At 41.2% G+C, this 22,623-nt stretch overlaps 1 protein-coding gene across 1 annotated transcript in view; it reads right to left on the bottom strand.

The window, feature by feature from the left end:
• LOC122806222 (complement receptor type 1-like) overlaps positions 1-22,623 on the bottom strand; it is a 424,151-nt gene that overhangs the window by 118,933 nt on the left and 282,595 nt on the right. The window contains exon 11 of the mRNA XM_044076465.1: positions 14,309-14,494. Coding sequence (XP_043932400.1) covers positions 14,309-14,494 — 186 coding nt within the window. The remainder of the gene's footprint in view (positions 1-14,308; positions 14,495-22,623) is intronic.

Raw genomic sequence — 22,623 nt, 5'->3', positions numbered from 1 at the left:
GTAAAAAGCCAAATATCCAGGTGTCTGACTTCCCAATGCATGGATTTGTCAACCGCCTTTCGTATACGAAATTTCTGATCATACCAAATCCATGCCAAACCCGGCTGTAACCTCTGTGGTTCCCATATAGTCAAAAAATAGGCCAAAAGCAGAAGAGCTAATGAATTAGCCCTCTCCAAACACACTGCCATGTAGTATATAAATCCCAAGACCAAATTATCCCATGTCCTCTGCAGAAACCTCCCCACCAGCTTGCAACCTATAGCTGCCAATGCCGCCAACAGGTCCTTCCCATTCGCTGTTTCCACTTCTATAAAATGCTGAACCCCATCCGCATCAATTAACTCAAAAATATCAATAAATTCCCCTTTCCAAATCTTCTCCTTCACTACAAGCGATATGTGTGGAGTTAACAAAATTGGTGCTCCCTCCTGCCGTAATGCCTGCGTTGCCAATCCATCCCCCAGCTGCGACTCATAGTCTGACCCTACCTCATCTAGATCAGGCTCCACATCCCCCTCTAACAGTGAAAAGGTATTATCAAAACCCTTACCCCATCAGCTAGAGCCTCCAAACCCCTACCCAATGCAGTGCCTTGTACACCCCCATTCAACCCTAAACAATCATTCTCCATAACTGCACCTACTGCTTCTACCCCCACCAAGCCTGGTGCATTATTACCTGTTGAGGTTGAAGGTGCTGCCACTGGTGTGTCAACCTCTATTGTCCTCTCTACCTTTGCCATCTGTCTGGATCTCTTAGTTCTCGATGTCAGAGCTCCAGTCCCCATCTGCCACTTTCTTCAAGTATTCAGACCCTGGGTGCTGGCCGTTGGAACATCATTAGGCATCTCTCTAAACAAGTCTTCCACTTGAGTCACAATACTCACCCATTTCTACCTCAATGCTTCTGCTATGATCGCCACTCACCCCAAATGCAGTACCTGAAAGAAATAAACAGTGTAAGGGCAGGGAACACACAAATACACAAAAAAAACCCCCTTAAAATGTACCACTATTCCACCAATACATAAAGGACATGCCCGGTAACAGTAGGCCAAAATACCCTACCTACCAAGTGTCAAACCCAGGACCCTATATGCCGAAACCAGCGCAGTGTACCATTCTACCATATGCTCTGTCAGTCCCCCTACATTAAAGTAACAGCATGGATCAAACAACCCTTCTTCCCTTTTGTTTTTTTGAATAAAATATAAACATAGCTCCCTCACTAAATAATGCACCTAATCTGCCCTGCCAAGTGTCAAACCCAGGGCCATCATTCCCCATGTACACCCTGACCAGCCTAATGTACCACTAACACTCGAGACCTACCACATATTTACTTTTTTTTTTTTTTTTAATTATCTAAGATTCCCCCTACCCACCAAAGCCTCCCCTAATCCTGTAGCCCTACCAACGTTAACTGCCTTCTGTTATTATGGCAGTGTGTATTGACTATTTTGTATATATATATTTTTTTCAACCCTATACAGAGAGAGGCAACTGCACCACGTTGCCTCAGCTCTGCCCACCCCCGTTCACTACTCCCTCTACATAAACTCCCTACCTAACACTACAACCGTCCGCTACCTATAAAACCCATAACTTCCCTTATTGTCACTTTTTTTTAATATATGTTTAACAATCCCAGATTTAAACAAGCCACTTTTGTGGTGGGACTGTGCATGCGCAGTAACCACCTTGTGAGGAGCATGGAGTACCGGCTCCTTCCTTAACCAATGGACCCACTGACCACCAGGGACAACACTACACCACCAATGAACAAGCAGCCATGGACCCTGAAGCTCCCGAGATCCTGCCAAACTAATGGACATGGACCCCCAACAAAAAGAAAGGATATTCCCTTATTTTTTTTTTAAACAGACCTAACACATAACTGCACATATGCAGTCAACAAGAAATGGCCCAGTAAGGCCACAAAACCCACTACCACCAACGCTGAACTAGAGAAAGGACCCCTACCTACTGGCTCCATCCTCACTGCCTCTCCTGGCCCTGGATAGCCCACTGGAACCAAACGCAGCCCTACCTATGGAAAAAGAAGCCTCCAACCAGGACAGCATGACCTACCACCAGCAGATCATCCCCAGCTGCTTGAAACCGACCACCACCATGCCATGCCAGAGAATCCTCTGGATCACACTGCAAGTAAGTCAATTCATCACCATCACCAATGCATGTTAAAAACACACTCACTTTCCCCTTTCATCTAATCTAAACCTGCAGGCTAACTACCACAGAGATGCACCATCCCCCTGTACTCTCAATTTTTCCTTTCCCCCTTATTATTTTTTATTTATTTATTTATTTTTTATATATACAACCCACATCCCGGCCCCTAAACCAATACTCACTTATACCTCCCTCTCCAGAAACAATCCACAATTACCCCTCTGCACCCACCACTCTTGGGGGGGGACCTTTCAGTAAACCTGCCCCCTTGACAATTGTACTTACCTGTATGGTAGAAAACCACCCACAGCCTACCTTACTCACAACCTTAGGTCGTCTGGGATGTGATCCTGCCTCAATAACAAGATCACACCAAATGTGCCTCCTAACACTAAATCCCACCTCAAAAACCCTTAAGACACTCCCCTTAATCCTACCTCACTTCCTCCCAAGCTTTTCACTAACTTAACCCTTTCCTATCTAATCCCTACACACTCACATAAACCCATTTTACCTAACTGCTTACATCCTAACTCCCCCCACCCACATTAAAGCTGTCCCGTGACAACTTCATCTGTTCCCAAACTTCATTTCGCCCTGAAAATCACCTTAATGTAAATTTGTTTGCATCATCTGTATTTAAAAGTCCCTTTTTGATAAGAAACTATTTAAAATTTTGCATATAGTTCAAATTTGGTTAATAATTGCAGACTAAAAAAAGTCACACTATTCATGTATCCCTCTGGTCAAGCACCATTTTTACCTCCTTTGAAGATTCATCATTACATAATCTTCCAACCTTATTTAACAACTGCAGCCAGAAAACAAGTCAAACAATCATTGCTTGAGTACCATTTCCCCTTTTGAAGACTCTGCAGTCTCAATTATTTGGGTAGCTGCATTTCAAACAGTAAAGAAAAAAACGTTCAAACCAGCATAGCATTAAGACACAAAATTCTTTATGCAGCCCTCACTTCATTAGACTAACACAGTCACTATTTCTATAATTCCCCCAAAGTTCAAAGTCCACTTAAATAACCAAAAAGCATCTCTTCCCATCCTAAATGTGCCAGTGTATGTGTAACAGCAGTCTCAACTCCCCACCATTAACCTTTTCTTCCTACCCTCCTCCTGGTTTATATTATCTAGGCCTTCACTATCTTTATGCTGCTTGATTACCACAGATTTCTCAGTCACATAATCATACATTTAGAGAAACTGCCATAGCCTATCCATCATTGACTGAGCTGAGATTAACAGTAGCTTTCCTGCTAGAAAAACACACTTTCATGATTATTGGATGTAATAGCTTGTGTTATAATTTACAACATCAACACTTTAGTAGTTGAAAACTCTGATGTTTGTTACATGGTAATCTTCAAGAAATAATGATCCACAAATATTCATCTTCTATCAACTGTTGTCCTATTATCAGTGCATTGAAGTTCAGATATAACCTGCTTTTTCTTGCAACATGTCACAAACTGAATGCAAATCACTTTAGCATAGGTCCTGTCACCCATTAATAGCACCCAGCTATCTTTTAGAAAATCCATTACATTGTACCATCATGACTTCACAAACTCCAAGCCACTAAATCCTTTCTCACCCTCTAAATTCCTATTCCACATTCTAAATGGAGCTACATGACCTAGACATAGAGACAGGCAGACAGACAGAAATGATGTGGTTTAAGAATGCTTTAAAATGCCTTTTTCTTCTCAGCTGGCTGAATGTACATAGAAAGCAAGTGACTCCAATACTTCTGATTATACATGACCTCTGCATATGTGCGACGGTTGCAATATACTTTGTTGAATGCATGTCTTGTTTATAGAGTATACCGAAGGTTTAAATATAAAGTTGTTTTTGTCAACATGTATAAATATCAAATGGTCAGCTCACTTAGTTTTACTGTAGTGTGTAAGCTGTGTCTGAGTGAAAGTTACATGGAGTTTGTTTTAATGCAGAAGCTTTAAAAAATACCAGATTCAGCATTAGGAGTGGGAATGTCCAGGCAAGTAATTGCAGATTAGTGTTAGATTTATGGTTAGGGAAAGAGAAAGATTTAATGTTTTTGTGTGTGTGTGTGTGTGTGTGTGTGTGTGTGTGCGTGTGTGCGTGTGTGTGTGCGCGTGCACGCGTGTGTGTGTATTCATGTGGATGCACACATGGCATGGCAGTTTTTGATTTAGGATTACAGTAAGAACTATGCAAAGTGATAGCATGTTCTGTCTGATGGTGTATGTGAGGTGTATGTAGGGGCCTGAGTGCCTTGTGTAGAGTATTGTTAGAGAAATGGTTTTCAGTAAGCTAATGTGTAGGTTGGGGTTAGGGGCAGCAGAAGTGTTGGGGGATAGCACACTTGAGTAAGGCTGAGGAGGGGAACACTTTACCTAAAACACTTTCGCTAACAGTAACGCAAGTCAGACAAATTATAACTGAATTTTTTTTATCTTTTTTCTTTTACAGTGTTCACAGGAAAATGATATTCTTTCTCTTTTTGATATTGGCTTAGTTTTACTTTTTTTCCAGTATGGATGCATGTCAATGTGTAGAAACTGGGCCAATGTGTATTGAATTTTCTGCACGTTGACTTAACTCATATTTATGCTCTTGAAATATGTGTCTGGCTTCATAATCATCAACCAGTCTATCATATACAACTGTGAAAGTGTTTAAAACCTAAAAGAAGGTATGAAATTCTTAAAACTGTAGGATCAAAATACTGAAAACTTACAACTTGCGAGCCTGACCAAGAATATTTTGAAGGAGGATTAGAGATTGATTGTACTGCTACAGTGGCAGCTGGTGACTTCATACGGGGGGGGGGGGGGGGGTATAGGAATCAACTGAATAGGTGGGGCTAACTGGAACTACTCTATTATGACCAGTCAGTGACCATAATCTGTTATCAAACAGACAAATCCTTCACTTTCATCTACAGACTGTGTCAATACCCACAGGTTATTGCCACATAATGGACTATATGCACCTCAGATGTCTGCAATCAAGCAATCCCACCTTTGGTAAAATGGAGCCCTAGATTTTAGACTTCATAGCACCCAGTTGCACACTGGTCCCTCCTGCAACTTCCAAGTGCCACTCCATCTCGTCCATACAACATTCAGGTGTGTTACTTCTTTCTTGTTTTGTCATACATTCTTACTATTTAGACTTTTCCTCCATCCTTTTAACATTGGGTAAGACTTTGCTGTGATTAGTGTGGCGATAGTAACTGAATTAAGCTGTGGACTTGGTGGCTGTTAGGTCCCCTGATGGCATGTGGCTGTAAATGCTTTCAGGAGCATCTTAGAACTTTTTTAAAACTTTTTGATTCAAGGATAGCCTGATAATAATAAGGAATGAAAGAAATGCAGTCTTTTTTCAAGGGCAAATAAGTTGTGTCTAAAGCTTAATGTTCAAATCTCACAAAACAGTAGTTCCTAATAACATGATGCGATAAATACTTGCAAGGGTATATGAAAAGTATTTGCTATCTACCCACCAAAAATATATGTACCTTCTGTTTACCCCTTTGTTGTTACATTGGGATGAAAGTAAAAGCACAAATGGCCATTGGCATACATTATACAGCGAAGGGTTTAGGAGACAAAACCAAAGTATTCATATAAAATCCATGCAGAAACAGGGAATGCATACAGATTCCACAAAGAAAGACTCATTGTCACTGTACCAGTGATCAATTGCTATCACATACATCCTGCCCTGCTTAACACAGATATTCCCGTAGTGTGTATAATGATGATGATTGTGATGAAAGTGAAAAAAATAAGGCTAGCCTGCTAATTTTAAATACACAGTAATCCCAGCTCAACATGCACTGTAATGTTCATCAGCAAAAACCCCCATATCTATCACTTATACCAACTTTATTCACTGTGCACACCTCAGATGCCTGATTGTGGCAAAAAAAACAGCTACAGTAAAATATTCTAGCCAGCTTCTCACAATGTACACTACTTCTGCAGAACCAGAATAAAGACCTTATAGTTGAATAAATGAGTCTAAACTTGCATAAATGACAGCAGAGTGAGTCACCTGTATTCAGCAGTATCCCCTATATTATGCAATTAAAGCCAAGTTTATTAGGTTTCATGGGTTCATACTAGGCTATCTGCCCTAGGGCATTTATAAGCCTAGCCAGAGTGTGTTTGGCTTTCATCACCCATTTTAAATTAATTTTGCTATGCCCTTTTTCGAGGTTATTATACTGTGCCTCTGTCTAACAGTGACACAGAAGTGATACCCGGGGTAAACCTACAATCTCCCATCCACTCATCAAGATTCCTCTTGAAGAGAGTCAATGAGGGACTCTGCCTTACCTGGACTGGGATTTTATTCCAGAGTGAAGGGAGCCTCTGGGTTATGAATCTGTCCCACCAGCATGTCCTATTTATTTCAGTGCTGAGGTTCAAGTCTCTCGAGCGCGTAGCTCGATGGGATTTGGATTTTCTGAGGTGCAGCATGTCCATTAATTCTGGGTTGGATATGGCTTTATACGTCAGGCACAGATCGCCTCTGAGCAGGCGGTATGCCACTGAGTAGAGCTGGAGTTTCTTTAACCGGGCAGCATATGGCATCTGTTTGAGCCCTTTGATCCTCTTGGTGAGGTACTTTTGGGGTCTTTCCAGTTGCTGCAGGTGTCTGGTAAGGTACATCCCAAAAGGGGCATTGTACTCAATTATGGGCCTGATGAGGGATGAGTAAAGAGGCACGATGACCTCCCCTGATCTAGATGTGAATCCCTTCATGATTAGGTGGGCTATATAAAATGTTTTTCTAACCACTTTGGCCACGCGGTTGTCAAATGAGAGATTGCTATCAACTTGCGTCCTCAGGTCCCTAATTACTTCTTCCGTACTTAATGGATTACCACCTGTGTGGTAATTTGTGGGCACTTTGTTTTTGCCAAAGGGGATGACTATACACTTTTTGCCGTTTAGCTTGAGGCCATGGCTCTGGCACCAGTTGTCTGTTTCTATGAGGCCCTTTTGGAGGATGCTTGTGTCAGCTGGAGAGTCAATTATGGTGCCCAGTTTGCAGTCATCTGCAAACTTGATCAGCCACAGTCCTTCCATGTTGGCCTGTACCTCCGAGAAATATTTACCGAACAAGAGAGTTCCCAGAACTGAGCCTTGTGGGATGCCACTTGTAACTGGTTTGGAGTCTGACATGGCTCCAGCAATTCTAACCAAGTGGGTTCTGTCCTTGAGCCAGTTTGCAACCCATCTAGTGACATAGGGGTTTATATTTAAGCTGGTGAGCTTATCTATAATGCCTGAGTGGGGTATTGTATCGAAGGCTTTTGCGAGGTCCAGGTAGGCTGTGTGGACCTCCTTCCTTTCGTCAATGGCCTTGGTGACAGTTTCAAAGAAATTGACCAGGTTTAAGAGGCGGGATCTGCCCTTAACAAAGACGAACTGGGTAGGATCCAGTGTCTGTAGGTCCCCAATATCTTTATTTATGAGGTCCATGATGATCCTTTCCATAGCTTTGCAGACCAAGCTAGTCAGGCTTATGGGGCGATAGTTTCCAGGATCCGTTGAGGCACCACCTTTGTGGAGAGGGACCACTGTTGCTGTACGCCACTCTTTGGGTACATATCCTGTAGTAAGGATGAGATTGAACAGTAGCTTTATGTTTGGGTTTAGCTCTTCTTGGAGTACATGTAGGACGCAGCCCGGGACACCGTCTGGTCCCATTGATGCTGTGTTTTTTGCTTTGGAGAGGGCGGTTCTTACCTGAGCATCTGAGATGTCAGGGGGGCAGCACTCTGCTGGGATAGATATTTGCCCTTTTGGTGGGGAGGGGGGGAGAAGTTTGTGCTGAACCTGTCAGCTAGGATGTTGGCAATGTCTGTGGGTTCAGTGTATTTTTTGTCATTTTGGACTAATTCTGAGCATATCTGGGAATTCCCACCCAGGTTCCTAACATAACTAAAGAAAGCCTTGTGATTATCCTTAGTGTCATGTGCAATTTTTCTCTTGAAGCTGGCCTTAGACGATTTTATGAGTGCCCGTAGTTTTTTTGCTAATACTGATTAGAGATGCCTTCCCTTTTTGGGATTTTGCTCTATCATGTAGTAGCTTCCTCCTTCTATTGTATAGTTTGTTTATGGCTGGGGTCCACCAGACAGGACGTCTGCCTTTGGAGGATTGGGTCTTGGTTTTATTTGGGATTGCATGATCCATGCATTCCTGAAGGTGTTCATAGAATGCGTTTATAAAGGATTCTGCGGTCTGGGCCATATTTTCCACAGGCCCGGGGGCTTTGAAGGATTCCACCTAGGTTTTGAGGAGTGTGAAATTTGCTTTAGAGAAGTTTTTCACTGTGGTTTTCTGGGCAGGGGTTGGGGTCGGGATGTGAATATCCAGTGAGATTAGTTTATGGTCTGATCTTACCAGTGAGGGATACACTTCTGGTCTGGAGCATAGAGTCCCCATGTTGGTGATGATCAGGTCCCGTATGTTTTTCCCCTCTTGTGGGAGTGGTAGCAAGTTGTTCCATAGCAATTGAGTTTATAAATTTTAGGAACCTTTGGGCTAGGGTGTTGGAGCTAGAGTAATGCTCCCAGTCTATGTTTGAGTAGTTGAAGTCTCCCAATATAATGGTGTTTGGAGAGACCTTCATATTTTCCAGTGCTCTCAGGAAGGCCGAGTGGGGTTCATGGGTTTGGGAGGGTGGTCTGTAGCAGGCTATAAACTGGAAGGCAGTTTTACCCACTGTTAGTTGCACATGGATAGTCTCTGATGCTTCGTGCTGTGCCACCAACCTGGAGGTGTGGGTATCTTTGATGAATATTGATACCCCCCCTCCTTATGTGGTTCGGTCCAAGTTTTGGGGCTAAAAAGCATTGTATGAGGTATAACCTGGTAGTGCTGGGGTGCTCTCGGGAGCCTTGAACCAGGTTTCTGTTACTGCACAGATATCAATGTTCTCCATGCTAAGGAGAGTTTTGAGTGCGTGAATCTTGAGGTTTAGACTTCTGGCGTTGAGTAGCATTACTCTTAGTTTCTTATCCCTTGTGATACCAATGGAGGTGGGTTTGTCTTTTTTTCCTTGCCTAAAAAAGGCACTATGGGGGTAGCAAGAGCCTTTGCCAATATCCGAAAGCCCAGGGGTGACAGGTGCAAGCCTGATGTTTGAGACTGTAATAAAATAAAAACAATAAGAATTGGCTACACTAATTTATTTTAACCCCATACATATACACAGACACCTGACTGAGATTGAATGAATGAATATTTACATAATGAGCACATGTATTTCAGTTAGCTGCTGTCATGCTCCTCCACACATATGTATAAAATGCACACACACAAGGTTGTTACCATCTATTAAAGTACTTTATTTGACTATAAACCTCAGAAGTTTGATTGCAATCAAATGAATGAAAAAATGCATAAATAACTGCCAGACAGGAATCTATCTTCTTGGCTCAGTGCTGTCAAAATATTGGGTGCAACCCACTAATACATACCTTTCAATCTCTTAGTTCAAGAATCAGATCAGAAGCTAAAACATATATATGTGCACACACAGTTGCTAGCATAAGCATTTTCTTGTAAGGTTGCTATATCTGAAACTTAAAAGTATGTCATTGTTTACTGAATGCAATCATAATTGATATGCCAGAATAAGTCACTACAAGGAACAGACCAAAATACGAAGAAAAACAGAATGATTCTGAAAAATCAGGGAGAGCTGATGCCTTCATCCATACATATATTATACACAGACACAAGCACACACACACACACACACACACACACACACACACACACACACACACACACACACACACACACACAAATGCACACACACGCACGCACGCACGCACACACACACACACACACACACACACACACACACACACACACACACACACACACACACAGATGTGACCATCAGTTAAAGCCACTGGTATGACTGCGATTCCGCACCTCAGATGTTTTCCATTAAATGAATGAATAAATACATTCCCGTGTGTCAGTTATTTATTTATCTCCTCAGCTCACTATTGTCAGATTGTAGTGTGCAACCCACTGCAACCCCAGCCTTGGAAATTTTATTTCTGAAGCATAACAAGACAGTGAGAAATAATCAGCTATTAGTGGATATGAAGAATATGAATTCCACATTTTACAGCAGGCCAAAGATGGAATATGTTGGCTAGTGATAAATATAAGATTGACAGAAAACTTGGATCTTTTTAGAAGGAACTTGGATCAGTAGTATGGAGGCAAGGTTTAATGGACCTTGAAGTCATGGAGAATGTCTGGCAATGACCTCATGTGAGGTCTCATAACCTCTAAGTGTCTTTGTAATATTGTAAAAAGTTAACAAAAAGTGTTTGAAAAAAACAGATAGGAAAAATGTTGACACCACAACGTTAGCACCAAATACAATGAAAGCTCATTTTAAAATACCCTCTTGCAAGGATGTCTGATTGCTGTGCAGATATATTTCAGGTCCAGTCTAAGGAATGCAGTTTTAAAATAGATTCCTGTTGTGATGGTGTTATGATATAGAGGGGCATTCTTCTTGTGATGGTGTCATGATATAGAGGGGCATTCTTCTTGTGATGGTGTCATGATATAGAGGGGCATTCTTCTTGTGATGGTGTCATGATATAGAGGGGCATTCTTCTTGTGATGGTGTCATGATATAGAGGGGCATTCTTCTTGTGATGGTGTTATGATATACAGGGGCATTCTTCTTGTGATGGTGTTATGATATAGAGGGGCATTCTTCTTGTGATGGTGCTATGATATAGAGGGTCATTTTTCTTATGATGGTGTTATGGTATAGAGGGGCAGTCTTCTTGTGATGGTGTTATGATATAGTGGGGCATTCTTCTTGTGATGGTGTTATGATATACAGGGGCATTTTTCTTGTGATGGTATTATGATATAGAGAGGCATTCTTCTTGTATCAGTGTTGCTTTCCTACTGTAGTTTCTGTATACAGTGTATTTTGTCCTCTACAGGCTATTGAAGGGAGATGTACACCTAGCATACAAGGCATTGTCTGACCCCTCCCTGAAGGGCCTCCTGCATATCCGAAAAACAAACAGCACCAGAATTACCCATTCTAAAGACTTAAAGGAAAACTCTACCCTAGAATTAAAAAAAATCTATTTTTTGCACTCTATCTTTGTTTTCTGGGCTATTTTAACACATCAAAAATCAGTCCAAGTGCTTCTTATAGAATGTTAATAATTTTTTTTCTTTTGGGCTTAACATATCAATGTGACCTTGTTTTTCTTCAACTCTTTCTCTTTCCCATAATCCATTTCAAGTCCATTTTATATGAGTCATGATGCTAGACATAAGGAAAAAGCAGTGTATCCCCATCCCATTGACATATAATAGGATTAGTATCAGCCACAGTCATTTTATATACCTTCTTTAACAGGACTGATGCTTTTTTTCCTGGAATGACACTCATTTGCTTGTCTCAGAATCTGTTTTACACTGTATTAAGGAGTTACATAGCTGCAACCCAGAAAGTAGCCAAATTGCAGGCCTTTGTTCAAAGTATCCTTTTGTTGTCCAAGATGAATTGACGGTCCCTTCCCCCCACACTATCTCTGAGGTGACAAAACTGTCACTGCACTTAGATTTCTGAGGCACAGATGTCTTGTAGCATTGTATTTGGTACTTGTGTATTATCACAACCATGATCCAAACAGTTACTACTGCAGCTGTCATTTTAATGCAAAAGAAGAGGGTTCCCTGACATTTAGAAAAGGTACTTATGTATTATCATGATGACTCCTTTTTCAATAACATGAGGGAGACAGATTTGAAACATGGTTGCGATAATATAATGTTTGTCTTACTAACTTAGAAGGTTAATAGCTTAACAGGTTTTGTATTAGCATGAATTTAATAAAGGATATCGTCTAAAACTCAGATTTCTGTCATTTTTTTCTCACTTCAGACCTCAACTATTTGCCAGAAAACCATGACTTTTAGAGAAACAGACCAAAAATATGAGGCAAAAATCTGGGCATTCTGCTAAAATCCTGACGGTTGAGAGGTATGCTGATGGCTGTATTTGTGGTGTGAGCTTTAAAGTTCTTTCTACAGTGGCAGCTATTTTATTTTTATATTTTAATAGCATTTTTTTCTGTTTCTCCTGTTAGGCCTTTCTGTAGTCTTGTTGAAACCCCCTTTATTTCTTCTTGTCATGTAGCACTCTGATTTTCCCATGATGTGCCCCCCCACACACACACACACACACACACACACTCACACACACACACACACACACACACACACACACACACACACACACACACACACACACTTTCGCATTGTTACCTTTTTTCCTTTCAATGGTACTTGCGTATTATCGCAATGACTGCTTTCTCAATAACGTGAATAAGGGAGACAGGTTTGAAACGTGGTTGCGATAACTGTGATAACATGGCTGAGATAATACGCAAGTACCTTATATTTTCTAGTTTGTTATTCTGCACATATAGTGATTTGTTAAAGTACAGGAAAATCACTCTTCTACTAACCTGACTCCTTGACAATGACACCATTTTCTTTGCTTTGAGGGGGTGGAATATTGCAGGAAATTCTTTACCAGATGCATTTGTTTTTTAACTAATGTATTGCTCTTTTTATCCCTACGAAGCTGTTGCGCTATCCTACAGCCAAATATTACCAACTTTCTATTCCTTACCTTTGGAGAACCTTTGCAGCACAGATGTCTTCTGATATTATGTTTTTCTGTTTTCACCCTTCAGCAAAACTGACTCCTTAATAATGACACAAGTACTACTTATGCGCTGGGGTCTGTAAGATTTAGAAATTACTGCCTGCACTTTTGCAGGAAACTGCTCTTCTAGTGATTACAACCATCAGTGAATTGTGGCATGCAGCAACCCATTCCAGTCCCTCTAACTGAACTTGTGATATGCCTGGCGGTAGGTGTAGAGGACTAAAGTTCTCCTTCCAATGTCAAGTGCGCACCAGATATGCATCGCCCTCTGGAAGGATGTTACAAGAAAGCATAAAAGACCTTAGAAATAGTATCACTGCACCTAGTTGATAGGATTACCACCTGTCTCACTTCCTGCAGGGCTATTCTGATTTGAACAGTTCTCCCCTCGGGGGGGGGGGGGGGAGCATGAAAATTGTAAATGTGCTGATACTTTATAAGGATTGCAAGAAAAAATATTTTCTGATTTGTCTCTACATGTCTAAGTGTCACAGACTTCTTTGATACTATCTTTAGGTCATCGTAATATATAAAGTAATATAAACAGCCAACATTTAAAACTCAGCATTTCAATATTGTGTTGCTGCTTATGTAAATTTGTCAGACATGGTGACAACTGCCTTGAACCCCTAACTGCTCTAATTCCTTTGTTGTGCTATGAAAAGCATGGCTACATAGGAAGTAGCTGTGAATCAGTGTAAGTTCTTTTCCAATCTGCAATAAAGACAGTGGAAAACAGTTTCACACTACTTGTCTTTTTTATTGCAGCTGCTGAGCTCCTGACATAAGCAGGACTAATTGCCCATATAAGATGTTTAAGCAATAACCGACGACGTGGTGTGATATATTGAAGATTTACCCAAGGTTGGCGTGGTTTAATCATGAGGGTGAAGCCCTAGTGATTAAATAAAGCCAACCATGGGTAAATTTCAATATACCACAACCACAGAGTTGGTTATTGCTATTATACAATGACATTATTTAAGAAAAAAAAAATACTTTTCTTAAATAATGTCTTTGTATAACAGCGCATTACTGTTCTTCTGCCGGTGGTGGTATACTGCTTCCTTGTGTTGATGTACTGCGCATGTGTATGGGACTTGCTTTCCTATGCATACCCAGTATATCAATGCTTTGAAACGGAAGCAATGGAGAAAAGAAAGTCTCCATTTTTTTTTTTTTATTTATTAAAAAAAAAGGTTTTGTTAATCTTTCAGGAAACAGTTCTCTTCACCTGTTAAATGAAAAAAAGTTAAACCTCACTTACTAAACTGTATTCTGCCTCTGTAATAGGATAGTCACAATAACAAACAATACAAAGAAACATATAAATGCATTTTTATAAAACTTACTTATGCAGTGGATATGAAACGGAGACCAGGTGAGATCCTCCATGCAGCTTGTATAGCTAGGTAAAGCAGAAGACTCTAACCTGAAACCAGTGTTACATTTATAAAAAACGACTAATCCTACAGGATATGATTCACGTGGTACATAGAATGCATTAGGAATCCTTGGAAGATTGGCTGGGCAAAATTCTAAAAAAAAAAATGCATCATGTTATTTTAATTGTAAAAGGCTGCTTACATCTGTAGTTTACATATTCAAGACCTTTTTTCAGTTCATTAGTTAGAGCTCATTAAACAACACAAAAAAGACAAAAAGACAAACATGACAACTTCCTTTTTGTTTAGAATATTCAAATGTTTAATTTGCAATCATTTTTGTATAAAGCAAAATGACAATAAGATATTAAAAGGTAATAAATCTAAGTTCAGAAAATAACAGGAAATCTTAAAAAAAAATGTAATAATTTTTTTTTAAACACAAATTAAGATATCTATAAGAATATTAAGGACCCATATGATAGTCCAGGCCGAACCTTATAAAGATATGGTGGTTCAGAGTTCTCATAATGGATCATATGAATCAGGGAAGGCAGCTGGTTCTATGGGACCAGGGCAAAATAAGCAAAATATAACTTGCCAGATGTCTCCAAATGAGACTGAAACTGTTACCAGTCCTCACCGGATAGACCTAGTGGGGAGATAGGGTTTCGGTGCCTCTTTTACATATGCAGGAGCCAGGTCATGAAGGATATGGTTGGTGTGGGATATGATTTTAACAACACATTTGGTTACAATCAGCATCCACTACAGATTCTGCAAGCCAATATGGCTGGTTTGAGATGTTGTACTCCACAGTCCAGCTGCAAAGTGATGTGCCTGCTACAAACATGCCATCCTCCCATCCTTACTCCCAAGGTAGAGAGCACTTAAGCAGTGAGATAAGCTGAGGTAGAATCTCCACTGCTAAGCCCAAAGACAGAACTGGATTCTTGATATGGGTTTTATTCATTTTTATGTCCCCTTGGACCTCACATACCAGCCCAGCCCCTATGGTCATGCCGGGTATACTAATAATCGTTCTATCCCTCTAAACCAATCTAGTATTTGTTGAGGCCTGTCATGGATCTTTAGAACATCTTGGGGGCTCAGCTTCTGAGCTTCCATCTTGGGGCGGGGGTTCTTTTTATATGCCCTATGCACTTTCCCTTTTCCTGCCACCCATGCTCAACTATGTCCAAGGGCAACTCCCTTCCATGGACCACACCTCCCCTTAAGAAGCATCATTGACAAGTGCCTCCTTCCCAGGACAGGCACACCCATCCCTTTCTGCCCCTCCATGAGTTGCTCATGCTAGTAATCGAACCCAGGTTGGCTAGGACATAGTCAGGAATTTTTTACACTCTGCCTCTGGACAGATTCCAGCTTGTTTCCCTATAAATTAAGAAGCAGAGGTAGACACAATGGATGAATTTTGGAATGACTGAGTTTCCTGTTAGATTTTTTTTTTTTTGCATTGTTAAGACATTTGTAAACTGGTCATTACAAGATCAAACTCAAGTTATCTTCTAGGGCAGCAAAATCAGGTACAAACTCCAAAGAAATGGAAAAGTGAAGCTGTATGTCACGGGCATATAACTAAAGCAATACCTATTCCCATACTGGCTTCCCTCAATGGTTGTATATGCATTGTTAATGGAAGGGGAGTAAAAACAGAACCATGAGACAGTAAAAATGTCAGGGAAAAGGTGAAGAAGAAGTTAACCACTAACAGCAGCTTTGTAGTGGCTCAAGAGGTAAAAAGCAAACTGATGGAGTGGTGCCAGTGAAATCAAAGTAATGTTTCAGGTATTCTATAAGAATTCCATAGTCCACGGTGTCAAAAGTCAACCGGTCAAGGAAGCTCAGATCCAAATACAACCTTTGACTACAGGAGAACACAGACCACTTCAATGAAGTAAGTTTCAATGCTTTGGCTAGCTCCAAAACTGATCAGATAAGGGTCTAAGAGGTTAAACAGGTGTAGACAAATGAATATATTTTTATGTACATCAACTTTCCTTATTATTCACAATAAACAGGGATTAGGTATAGGATGGTGGTTCTCCAATAAATTGACGTCAGGTGTCATTTTTTAAAAATCAGGGTAAATATGCACTTTCTGAAGTACAAGAAAACAGTTTAGCCCTTAATGATGACCTCATGATCTGGAAAATATTCATAGAGAGTTGATGTAGGATAGTACTTAGCCTCATAGGCCAAGGGTCCAACCAAAAGTGGGCAGGATACAGAGATGAAATAGTCTTTGTGACCTCATCATACTCAGTATAACCAAACTACACCCTGCAGAACACCGGGAGCCCCATGAACAAACAACTTCAGTGGTGAATCTTACTTTAACAACCCTGTCTGCAAAGAATCACGCAGCCTAATCCCAGTAATTTGAGTTAGAAACTTTCAGAAAAACAAGACAGGCTGGCCTGCACAGTCTGCTCAGCATGTGGGAATGTGCAGCTGGATGACTCAGTGGGGATGAAATCTCTCCTAAAACAAATAATGTCTTCTTTTGTGACATCTCCATGGCATACAGCATAATGTGGATCCAAGCCAGTCTTGTCCTTGAGAATGACATATCTTTCACCATTTATGTTCCAGTCTTCATCCATGGCTTTGCCGTCATTGTATCTCATGCTCAATCCTTGGTTCTTAGGAGTCATATCAGGGTCCTATGCAATATGAAGAATAGGTATGCATCTCACAAGTTCATCATCATCAACCCCCTTTTTACATTTCTCTACATGGGGTCAGGGTGTCACATCAACTGTCACCATCTCTGGATTCAGTGCCACTGTCCTACCTTCTTCATCAGTCTTGCCTGACTGTTGCAGATCTTCTCTCACATAATCCATCCGTCTCTTGGCTGCCTGCCCTCATTTCTTCTTGCCTTCTTCTCGTCATTCTCAAATCTTCACAAGATTGGCATCTGCTTTCCTGCACATGTGCTCAAACCTCCATAATCTGTTCCCTGTAACTGGAGATGCATGGACTTCTGCTCTGATGTTCTCATTTCTTCTTCTGTCCTACAGTGTGTATCCTATCACCTCAAGTTTCCTCAGCTGCTCTGCCTTCACTGCTCAGGTCTCTGTACCATACAGTAGCAATGGTCACACCACTGTTTTGTAACACTAAAACACACTGCCAGTTGGCTGCAGACCATCTAATTCTAACTTTGACCTCCTCATTCAGACATTCCTCTATCCAACCACCCCTGCCAGATACCTGAAGCTGTTAATTTGTTCTACTATTTTCCATTCTATCTCAAGTTCAGCTTCTTTTGATTTCCCCTATTTGCTGCCATTACAACTATTTTATCTGTACTCAGTTTCTTCCCTGTGCCTTCAGTTTTCCATTCCATTTCCCTATAACTTGCTGAGGTTGTAGTTCAGAGTCTTCCTGTAATGGCACATTGTCTACACACCACAGTTGTGTTGATCTGTGCTCAGCTGATCACCACTATGAACAGCAGAGGGATTTGAGCTGTATCCTGATGCACACCCACTCCCAATGGTAACCCCTCTGAGAGTCTGATTACTGTTGGATCTTGTGTCATCGGGTCCTTGTACACATCCTGCACTAATTCTACCAATGTGTTTTGGAATTCAAACCACTGAAGGACTGCCCAAATCAGCTTTCTTGGAGTTTGTGACTTGGGACTTTTCCATATGCTTTTCCACATCTAGGAATACCTAGTTGGCTTCTTTCTTCTTCTCTAGCTGCTTCTCAACTTTCTGTCTCACTGCAAACATTGGTTCAGCTGTGCTGCATCCTGATCTGAATCCGAACTGCTCATCTCCCATCTTATTGTCTACTGCTTTGCATATCTGTTTATCGACTACACCCTCCAGAACTTTCATGCAGTATGACAGGAGATTGATACTGCTAGAATGATGGCAGTTGTGTATGTCCCCTCACTGCCACTTGAATGTTTATTCTCTAGTCATCTGGGATACATCTTTCTCCTCATACTGCTAGGTGTACCCTCTGCAGCTGCTTCTTTCCTTACCCAATATCTTGATCCTATCTGCTCTGACCTCATTTCAGCCGGCTGCTTTCACTGACTTCATTTTCCTTAGTGTTCTTGCTTCTTCTAGGTTGAGTATCTCCTCCTGCATTGTAGGCTGTGTCTGGGACAGTACATCTTCACTGGAGTTTCCTATATTCAAAATCTGCTATATATAAGTACTCCTTCCATCTGTCTTTGATGTCCTGCGGACTGATGAACAGGTTGTTGTTGGCGTCTCTTCTGTGGACTGATGAACAGGTTGTTGTTGGCGTCTCTTATGAAGAGTACCTGATTATCTTCCTTATCTTTCCATCTTTGCCTTGAAACCTGTTAAGACTTTCTATGTTTCATCTGTTGAGTCACTTCCCAGAAGCTGATGCAGTGCCTCTGAAGCCTGGTTCTTTGCTATTACGACTACCCTCTTAATCAACCAGAATTCCTTCTTAGCCTGCTCCATCTTTTCTGTCTCCTACTTTTTCCTGCACTCCTCCTTTTTTGATGACTTCCTGAACTTCTGCATTCCACCACCAGCTTTTTTATGTACCTTTTTCCATACCTGGCTCAGTCACATCTGTTCTGTAGCCTCACACATGCTGCTTTGAGGAGCTGCCATTCTTCAACTCTACCCGTTCTCTCTTCTTCCTGAGGTACTTGAGCCCTGAGTAATTCCTTGAACTGTTGTGGTTTCTCTCCAGTCAACTCCCATGTATTCAGCCTGGTCTGTCTTGACCTTAGGGCCTTCTCTGACCACTGTTTGCAGCTGACTATGTCCACAAGTGGTTTACGCTGACCTATCCAGTTAAGCCCTTCTAACAGCTGAGGGGTGTAGCTATCCATTGTTGGCAGACAAACGTTGGCATTTTGCCAGCTCTGTACGGGAAGATGGTAATTAAGTAAGGTCAGACTTGAAGTGGATCAAGCAGTGGTTGATCTAGAAAACTAATTCCATTACCAGATCTCTCGTTGCAATATTGTGCTGGAAAATGAAATCCTCTGAGTGACCAAATATGTGGGTAGCAGTTGTAACTACCTGAGTGAAACCAAAGTTCTCTAAAAGACTGAGAAACTCCATGGCAGGTTTACTGGTCTGCTCACTAACCCATGTATTAAATTATTCAATATCAACTATCTGTCAAATCCTTGACTTAGGTGAAGGAGTAAATCAGGGAATTCTTGCAGAAATGTCCCTCACTTGCCTGTTGGATGGTACATCAGAAGAAGTTTGCAGTCTAGTCTTATTCCAAGGAATGGAGTTAGACACTTTGAATTCTACGTGGATCAACTATAAAGCATAAGAAAATGGATGGGCAACCCTCCCCTGATAACATTATGTCTTTGGGTCTGAATAATCTAAAGATCTGAAGAGCAGATGTTTGAAGATGTGGACCAAAGTTTTCATTCATCCATGTGTCCATAATAAATGTCAAATCACCCTTAAAGATCACATTATATACAATGCTGATTTAAAAATATCCTGGAATTAAATAAAATAGCCCTAGACGAGAGTCCAGAGGGTCAGTACTGTCTTCTGCTTGAAGATCTCTACTCAGTTCCCACGGTACTATCACCAGGTAGGGAAAACTCTATCCTTATAATGAGTACCCTCCTAACCACAATGCAACACCTCAGATGAGGGCAGACAAACAATGTGCCCCTTCCTGTCCTTGCCCAGTGATTTCACGTTATCCCCAGTGTCCTACATTTGGCAGAGATCACAGGATTTAAAGGTAAGAAATCAAATGGACAGAGAGCAAGAAAGAGATCTGTGTCATAGCAGTCTCTAATGACAACAGTCTTAAACTAAACACACACACACACTCAGGAGGGCTGCTAGGATGTGTACTACTTTTATTTATGAGTTACTATCAGTTAAATGTTTATTTTTTTCAACAGAATGAATTGTATGGGCAGTTTTTCCAATGTACATATCATTGCATGTAGGTCTCTTTGAATGTTGGTGAAGTGCACTTGAACAGACTCAACATCCACATAAAACAAAGTTTATCACTGTCCATATTCAAGCAGAACTTGGTTCTATGGATGAGAAACAGAAAAGTTACCCCAAGACAGCCCCCTGTACTTCTAGTGGACAAAGGCAGCACCTAAATGCTTTATCCCATACATGGATCCCCTCACATTATGTATGATATGATCCCAGTTGTTCTCATTAGGAGTAATATATAATTATCGACCATGGGATGAGTAAGGCTGATCTCTAACTAAATAGAGTAGGTTACGTTGAGCACAAAAAGGGAAACTGGCTAAGTTGAAAATGGCCTGCAAGGGTAGCTAGCCTACAATGTACTTATGAACCCATGTGTAAGGCAGAGAGATGAATTTCTAAAGGTGAGTGCGGCTTTGAGGGAGGGTATCTGTGTGTGTGCAAATCTTATTAGGGTAAGGGACTAGATGTGTTTTGAGCCTGGTGGGGATCCATCCATCCATCCATAACCTCTTTTCCCATTTTTGCACATGGGTTTAGGTGTCACTTTAACAGTGACAATCATCTATAGCCAAGGTTCACACCATCAAGTGGCTAGCTTTGCAGGTGTTCTTCCATATAACCTACTCACAGCTATGGCCAGTTTAGACTATCCAGTCCACCTACTTTGTGTTAATGACAAAACGTTCAGAATTTTTGACAGTAGAGGATGGCAGACTGTGTCCAGGTTAAGGTCAGAATAAGGGCTAGATAAGGGAATAGATGTGGTGTTTTGTGTGTGTGGTATGTGTCCAAGTTTTAGTTTTGGTTTTGGTGAAACCATTTTTCTAAGGTAAGTTATAAGGCTGGGGTTAGCAGAGGCAGCAGAGTTAGAGTTCATAATCATTAGTAATAGTGGAACGGGGGGAGGTTCATTTCCATGTTAGGTTTAGAGTAAGAGATAAATAAGGGGATAGATTTACAACTGTATGTGTGTCTGATAGTGTATCTGACATGTGCAAGTGAATGTCTTGTGTAGTGGCACTGTTATTGAAAGGGAAATGGAGGTCGGGGAAGTGCCAAGGTTTGTTAGGAAAAATTAAAATTATCTGTCTTGTATTTCAGAGGATTTGCAAGGATGCTTAAGTCATTACCATTACCTCAGGCCCTTGCACGTTTGTTGTAAAACCTACATAAGGACAGACACTTAGACACAGCTATTAATTCTGTCTTATTTCATAATTTTTAGTCCTAAAATGTGAGCAAACCACTAACAAGATGCCTAGGTTACCCACTTCTTTGTGATGTTCCTAGGACTGATATTTTTCTCAGTCACTGAGTGTGACATACAAACAGGTTCTTCACATTCTGAGCATACATCCGCAGTCAAGAGCACAGAGTCCCATAGAGAAGACAGTATTAATGTATCTGGCACAGTGACACAGGTTTTAGCTTTGCTGCCCTACAGCACTTTACATCCAGTTTGAATGGATAGCGTAACTTACTCCTCAATAAGTACCCATTGCTTCCAAATACACACAGATTAACAGTATGTCAGTTGTTGCAATATTTAGCCATTAGTACATTCATAGGTTCATAGGCAGGTACTAGGCTATCTGCCCAAGGGCATTTATAAGCCTAGCCAGAGTGTGTCGGCTTTCACCGCCCCATTGATTAATTAACTGATCCTCTGTCAAGCAGAGCCAATGAAGTGATCCCAGGGGTGTATTTTCTGTTACCCATCTACACATCAAGGTTTCTCTTGAAGAGTGTTAGTGAGGGGCTCTGCCTGATGTAATTTGGAATTTTGTTCCAAAGCATGGGAAGTCTCTGTGACAGGAATCTATCCCTCCAGCATGTTCTATTTATTGCTGTGGTGAGGTTTAGCTCACTAGAGCGCATGGCTCACAGTGACTTGGATTTCTTTAGGTGGAGCATGTCCATCAATTCTGAGTTGGACATGTCTTTGTAAGTCAGGCAGAGATCACCTCTGAGTAAGCGATACATAGCCTGTGGAGAGGCTGAGGTTGAACAGCATGTTTAGGTGTGGGGTTAGTTATTCTGTAGTTCGTGCAAGACACAGCCTGAGACACCATCTGGTCCCATTGACGTTGTGTTTTTGGCTTTTGAAAGGGCTGTTTTCACCTGTGCATCTGTGATTTTTGGGACACTACACTTTTCCGGTATTGTTGTGGGCCCTTTTAGAGGTGAGAGGGGGGTGAAGTTTGCACTGAATCTATCTGCCAGGATGTTGGCAGTATCAGTAGGTTCAGTATATTTTGTGCTATTTTGCACTAGTTCAGTGCATATCTGCAAGTTGCCACTTAGATTCTTAAC

This window comes from Protopterus annectens, chromosome 7.part0 (genome assembly GCF_019279795.1).
Source record: "Protopterus annectens isolate FY-2018-M chromosome 7.part0, PAN1.0, whole genome shotgun sequence".
In the NCBI taxonomy this organism is placed as follows: Eukaryota; Metazoa; Chordata; order Ceratodontiformes; family Protopteridae; genus Protopterus; species Protopterus annectens.
This window is presented reverse-complemented; position numbering and strand designations above follow the sequence as displayed.